General features: G+C 37.6%; 1 protein-coding gene across 1 annotated transcript in view; it reads right to left on the bottom strand.

The window, feature by feature from the left end:
- pitpnc1b (phosphatidylinositol transfer protein cytoplasmic 1b) overlaps positions 1-7,500 on the bottom strand; it is a 17,578-nt gene that overhangs the window by 5,149 nt on the left and 4,929 nt on the right. Inside the window, exons 3-5 of the mRNA XM_035531184.1 lie at positions 5,005-5,093; positions 4,757-4,764; positions 4,548-4,619 (exon numbers count right to left, since the gene is read on the bottom strand). Coding sequence (XP_035387077.1) covers positions 4,548-4,619; positions 4,757-4,764; positions 5,005-5,093 — 169 coding nt within the window. The remainder of the gene's footprint in view (positions 1-4,547; positions 4,620-4,756; positions 4,765-5,004; positions 5,094-7,500) is intronic.

Genomic DNA, 7,500 nt, shown 5'->3' with positions numbered 1-7,500 from the left:
AAATGTCTAATGGTGAATTAGAGTTCGGAGTGACAAGTCTTTGAACTTTTAGTCATAACCTCAGTGATATTAGCATTTAAAAATAGACTGAATCTGGATGAATCATGCATTAGGTGTATAAGGTACTGATTCTCACACAATAAGCTAGCATATGTGACCTGCTTGACCTGTTTGTGTTCTCACTTGTGTGTATATAATGAGAAGGAAGCAAATTACTCTAAATGATCATTGATCCCCATTGGCTATTCTCCATTCTGCAAAGTTCATGTACATAGTTTACAAAACCTGCCTGTGCTCAAAGTCTATTCAAACCCTAATTGCATTTGACCGGTCTTTCAAAAACTGATCGGCTGCATGACAATGATACACAACACAATGATGTTCCATTAAGATGTTGCACCAGTTCCTTGTGCAGTGTAACCAAGTGTGTAAACATAGTGTAACCAAGGGTATAAACATAGTGTAACCAAATGTATGAACATAGTGTAACATAGTGTAACCAAGTGTATAAACATAGTGTAACATGGTGTAACCAAGTGTGTAAACATAGTGTTTCCAAGTATGTAAACATAGTGTAACATAGTATAACCAAGTGTATAAACGTAGTGTAACATAGTGTAACCAAGAACAGCTCAAAAGAACTGATGAGAACCAGCGTGCCCTGTGTTAGAAAACAGCTCAAAGCATCCTATTAGAAAATGATTTATTTATAACAAACTCAAACCAGAAGGAGGGTGTGGAAAAAGGAAAAGCAGGTAATAAAGTACCATGTTCCACCATAGCAACACTTTACATGACCATAGCAACCTGATAACCATTCGAGCTCAACTAACCACATAGAAAACATTTCCAACCAAGGAACTCCAACCTGTATTAGTCCCAAAGCTTGGTTTTGAAGTGAACGTCCTAACTGAAATCACCTGCCTCGTGTCTCATTTGCCATAACCTGCACATTTCATAGTACCGCAAAACCTCACTAATTAATTCACACACACATCAACAAATCCATCAGACACCAGTGAGCTTCACTGCAGGGTACTGTGACACAGCAGTCAAAGGACGCATGAACAATAAACAGCGATGTTTCTGTAAGAAACTTAGATCTCAAATGTGTCCTAAAGCAAACAATTGCATTGTTTGAGTTTGTCGCCTATCACAGATGGTACATGATAATCAGACTCTCAATCACCTGAAGTGTAAAGCTATAAAGGCTAATACTATGGGGTTTTTTCCTGGATCATGACCCCGACAGGGCACCGTCAGACATGCCTGACCTCCGTGGCCTGTTCCCCTAAGCTAAAAATGCCCCAGCATTCAAATAACTCAAACAAGCCTGAGGTCAGACATTCTGGACCATCTCAGTACTGCAGTCACCCATGCCAACCCCCCGCGTTTAACTCTTTAGTGAGGCGCACGCTCAGAGCCTGGAAGCAGCGCTTAAGCATGGCCCTTCTCAGGTTCTTCTAGGCAACACACCTCGCTGGAGACACAGCAGTGATGGCTGCCCTTATCTCTTGGTATTTCCGTCACATCCCCATGAACTTACAGCTGCTGTCTCAGATCCTTAAGAAGACTAATGTCTGCTCCCCAGTGTCAGAAGTGGACACTTGTGTGTCTCGTAGCAATGCATATCATGAAAGGATAAAGCCAAAAAAAGAAAAGAAAACCCAAAACAAAGAAAGTACTGTTCTGGTTCTTACATTATTTTTGAACTTTTTTGTTATGTTGGCACAATTTTGAGTCTATTAAGGAAATATTTAACCGCTATAGATTGTACTGTTTATTATTTTCCCACATATACTTTTTCAAAAGACCATTCTAAAAAATCTTTTTGAGCTGAATTGTCAATTTTCTACTGCATTATTTAAGAACTTAAAATCAATCATTCAGAAATTTTATTTTAGCACCCAGCCTTATGTATGTATGTATACAAGATTCTCATATGACAGTGGATGCCAGTCCCACTATATGCAGGTACATATGTGAATTATGGACCAACAACTCAAACAGTAAGGAACCATGAATATCTGTGGGGATAGAATGATAGCTAAGTATTTTGCTAAGTAAATAATCTATCTGAAATTGTGGGATGCTGTAGTATTATCTCACAACATTAAATCTTCAGTCTTGACTTTTTTTAACTTATACAATCTCTAGTAACAGGTTTCCAGTACTGGAAGATAATGTTTTTTTTTTAAATCTACTGCACAATCTCAGGAATTACATTTATAGTATTTAGCTGCTACTTTTATCCAAAGCAACTTACAATTCTGAGTGAACATAACTTGAGCAACTGAGGGTTAAGTGTCTTGCTCAGGGGCCCAATGGTGGTGCTTGAACTGGCAACCTTCCAATTACAAGTCAAGTATCTTAACCATTGAGATACCACTTCCCTGCGTTATTTGCAATTTCCACTGTTTCTGTCTTCCTGTATATAAAAGGTCACAGTGTCTGACTAATCCATGGGGTGGCCACTTCTGATTCTGGACGGTTTAGTTCTGAATCTAATAACCAAGTGCTAGTGAAGCCCTTGATTAGCAGTTCAATGTTGGATTATCGTTGGACAACCTGCAGGATGGTATATCTGCAGGCCTGGAGTTCGGTAGAGCCAGACTAACTTCAGCATTGCTTTGGTACTTTCTAGTTCACCTTACTAGCCAGGGAAGAAAGGGTTAACTAACAGGAAACCTGGTAGTGGAGTCCATTCCACCACAGCAAGAACTAAAGATACTATATTTTGCCATTTTAAAGCCATTTTTGTGTGATTCTATTAAAAACAAGTGATTTTAACTCTCAAAATCACGTATATGATTTTGAACTAAAATGTTTTATGTGCCTCTCTCTGCCTCTCCAACTTACTGAGACTGTGTTCTAGTTATTAATATTCGCAAACCAACCTATATGTTCATTAATATTCATTAGTTGACTCGTGTACATTCTGAGTATGAATATGCGCACTGCCCCTCAAATATTTTCTGTAGTTTGACAGAGTATATGAGGGAGAATAAGTGCAGCAACATCAAGTGTGAGGGTTTCAGAGTTGAGAGTTTATAAATAACACTTCATAATGCCGTTGAATACTAGACCTAATAAACATGCAAGTTAAAATCACAAATGAACGGTAACGAATAGTAATGGTTGGACTGAACGAATAGCAGCTAGCTGCCATAACAAAGGAGACGTACTTTCAAATAATTTATTTATGTTTTCCCCTGGCATAGTTAACAGGTAGTTTAACTATTAACGCAGTTAATAGGTAGTTTAACTATTAACGTAGCTAATAGCAAGCTTAATGAAGACTGAAGTATGTTTACATGTGTCAAAACAAAAGGTGTCCTTGAAATGGATGTTATCTATTCTGTTCCTGTTCCAAACACGAATGGAGTGCTAATTTATTATTTAGTGTCATGAAAAATATAGTTAAATCAGTTGTTTTTAAGCCAGTAGTGGTGAAACAAAGACCCATTTTCACTTCTGCAGTTGTGCATGTGGAAGTTGTGCACAGATGACACAGACGACCACAGTAGGGTGAAAATCTGCTAACTAGCATTTGGACGCTACAAACATGCTCCTAACTTTCCTAGATTTGAACACGTCTTCACTGCAGAATTAAATCATGCAAATCATTGCGTATTTCTCGTGTGGTTTGTGAAAACAGAAAGCACCCTGTCACTGCTAAACAAAAGTATCCATGCAGATATCACATATAAAATGTCTACATCCATACAGAAAACAGTACATTTTATATTATTTAAAATAATTATTGTTATGTAACCAGAATTAAAACCCAACTAACCAGTGACATCTCCAACCGATGCACACCAGGCTGTACAAATCCAAGTGAGCTTTAAAGAGGAAGCACCGTCCTCTGGCATGCATGTTGCAACTTGTTCAAAATAAGTGCACCAAGTTCAGCTTGTCCCTCCAAGATGTTTGCATTCCTCTAAGACCTGGCACCACATAAAACTCTTATCTGTCACATATATCTGTCACATATGCGATACGTACATTTTTGCTTGTGAACACGGTGTATAGCATTTTGGAACTTTTTCTCACAAACCTCCATTTTTCTTGGTGTGTTTATCTGCAGGACACTGTGGGAAGGCCTGGATGCAACAGCGTGGATACAGGCCAGGACTTGTTGAGGCCTAATTTGCCTGACTTAATATGAAACGGAACTGTGAAACCTAGCCTTCTCCCCGTCAGTCACCACATTCAAGCAGAGCTCACCACAAACCGACTGTGCTTTAGTCGTCCAGCACACAGCCAATTACCTCTCCGTCTTTGGAGCACTCTGGCTTTATTAAAGGGAAATGCTTCTCTTCTGACAATTTCTGACTCATTTCTGTCCCCCACCCGCAATCCCACACCCCCTGTTCCTTAACAGCTTAACAGAAATGTTCTCTGGCATTGAAGGAATGCTAAAGTACAAGGACTTAAATGTCCAGAGAGAGCAGCATGTGAATTAATGTGGCCTTGTTTGAGGAGGATTAGACTGTAAACACATACGCGTAAACACAGTATGGTGGTACGACCAGATTACGCACATTTTCATTGCTCCCATTATTGTTCTCAAAGCGCGTCTCAATCCTGATGTTTAGCCTGGGAATGAAGGAACACTGAGAGAGAGAGAGAGAGAGAGAGAGAGAGAGAGAGAGAGAGAGAGAGAGAGAGAGATGTTGTGGTTATAGTGTACGATCAGATAGGCAGAGAGTAAGAAAGGAATGCATCAGTGTTAATGCGCAAGGCTGCTTACCGAGTACTCTACAGCGACATCGCCCGTACATGGAGAAGTGCGTGGGACAGGAAGGGGAAAGGCAAGGAGAGAAAGAATATTATGATCATGGATTCCAGTGTTACATGACAGGAAAATTTTGGATTTAGGAACTATGTACAATACACCTGCGTATTCCCACATTAAAACATAGGTATTCATGCTTGCTATTCCCAGAATGAGCTTGTGTGTTCTTCAAAGGGTACGTATAAGAGCTTCATGGAACTAACCTGTGATGGTGTATGGATAAAAATTCCAGGCCTTTTCTGTCACATAGAAGATCATGGGGACAAACTTCCTTATCCATGAGGGAAGCTTACTATTTAGTGGGAAAAAACACTGTACTTAATTTTATCACTATCACTTTATTATTAACACAGTACTTAACCTCATTCTTATCACATTATTATTAACACTGTACTTAACCTCATTATCACTTTATTATTAACATAGTACTTAACCTCATTATTATCAAATTATCATTAACATTGTACTTAACATCACTATCATCATTTATTATTAACACTGTACTTAACCTCATTATCACTTTATTATTAACACTGTACTTAACATCACTATTATAACTTTATTATTAACACTGTACTTAACCTCATTATCACTTTATTATTAACATAGTACTTAACCTCATTATTATCAAATTATCATTAACATTGTACTTAACATCACTATTATCACTTTATTATTAACACTGTACTTAACCTCATTATCACTTTATTATTAACACAGTACTTAACCTCATTATTATCACATTATTATTAACATTGTACTTAACATCACTATTATCACTTTATTATTAACACAGTACTTAACCTCATTATTATCACTTTATTATTAACACAGTACTTAACATGACTATTATCACTTTATTATTAACACTGTACTTAACCGCATTATCATATTATAATTAAAACTGTACTTAACCTCATTATTATCACATTATTATTAACACTGTACGTAACATCACTATTATCACATTATTATTAACACTGTACTTAACATCATCACATTATTATTAACACTGTACTTAAGATCATTAATATCACATCATTATTAACACTGTACTTAACCTCATTATCACATTATAATTAACACTGTTCTTAACCTCATTATTATCACATTATGATTAACACAGTACTTCATTAGTATTGTCACCTCGTTTTGTCATTACAATCATGTTGCGCTGGCGAAGAGTTTGCCAGAGCAGATAGTGGGGGCGATTCAGCTAAAACGGGGAAGCACTGACAGAATTCTGATGAGGAAAATTACTACAAAACCACCCCCCATCCCTGCCCCCACCAAAAAAAAAAAAAAAAGATGTCTTGTGTGATCAATCTTTAACAAAAACTGCTATCACAGAGAGGAACGGAGGGAGAAGAGACTCTGCACTGTAAGATAAGTGCAGATTTACAGCTGCTCAGATTTACGACGAGTATAGAATGACTGATATATGCACTGACAGGCAGAACCAAAAAGAAATAGAAGGCAAAAGTAATAGATCACGTATGTCTGATTCAACAGATCATGTATGGACTTCTTATGTCTGATTCAACAGATCATGTATGGACTTCTTATGTCTGATTCAAAAGATCATGTATGGACTTCTTATGTCTGATTCAATAGATCACATATGGACTTCTTATGTCTGATTCAATAGATCATGTATGGACTTCTTATGTCTGATTCAAAAGATCATGTATGGACTTCTTATGTCTGATTCAATAGATCACGTATGGACTTCTTATGTCTGATTCAATAGATCATGTATGGACTTCTTATTTCTGATTTAATAGATCATGTATGGACTTCTTATGTCTGATTTAATAGATCATGTATGGACTTCTTATTTCTGATTTAATAGATCATGTATGGACTTCTTATGTCTGATTTAATAGATAATGTATGGAATTCTTATGTCTGATGTCAACAGATCATGTATGGACTTCTTATGTCTGATTCAATAGATAATGTATGGAATTCTTATGTCTGATGTCAACAGATCATGTATGGACTTCTTATGTCTGATTTAATAGATCATGTATGGACTTCTTATTTCTGATTTAATAGATCACGTATGGACTTCTTATGTCTGATTTAATAGATCATGTATGGACTTCTTATTTCTGATTTAATAGATCATGTATGGACTTCTTTTGTCTGATTTAATAGATCATGTATGGACTTCTTTTGTCTGAAGTGCAGCCCTTCCCCACTCTTCCCTTGTGACTTTTAACATATTTCCTCACCAACCTCATATTGTCTACACCAACCTATACAAAGTCCTTAGACTAGAGTTCAAATTCAGGGCTTCAACTGTACTATGATAATCAAGCAAGTTAGAAGATTTATTTTCCCATTAAGACCTTAATGATTTACCCTTTTGGCCCTTGCTAACACATTAGTGGCCTGAAAATGTGTTCTTCTGCTGGCAGAAGAGTAATTTATGTTTTATCTCAACCTCTTATGGCTGTGTGCACGAGCACGTGTCCCTGTGAGACTGTCTTCCTATGGCTGTGTGCACGAGCACATGTGTCCCTGTGAGACTGTCTTCCTATGGCTGTGTGCACGAGCACGTGTCCCTGTGAGACTGTCTTCCTATGGCTGTGTGCACGAGCACACGTGTCCCTGTGAGACTGTCTTCCTATGGCTGTGTGCACGAGCACACGTGTCCCTGTGAGACTGTCTTCCTATGGCTGTGTGCACGAGCA

The sequence above is a fragment of the Electrophorus electricus genome, chromosome 10, assembly GCF_013358815.1.
Source record: "Electrophorus electricus isolate fEleEle1 chromosome 10, fEleEle1.pri, whole genome shotgun sequence".
NCBI classification, from domain to species: Eukaryota; Metazoa; Chordata; class Actinopteri; order Gymnotiformes; family Gymnotidae; genus Electrophorus; species Electrophorus electricus.
This window is presented reverse-complemented; position numbering and strand designations above follow the sequence as displayed.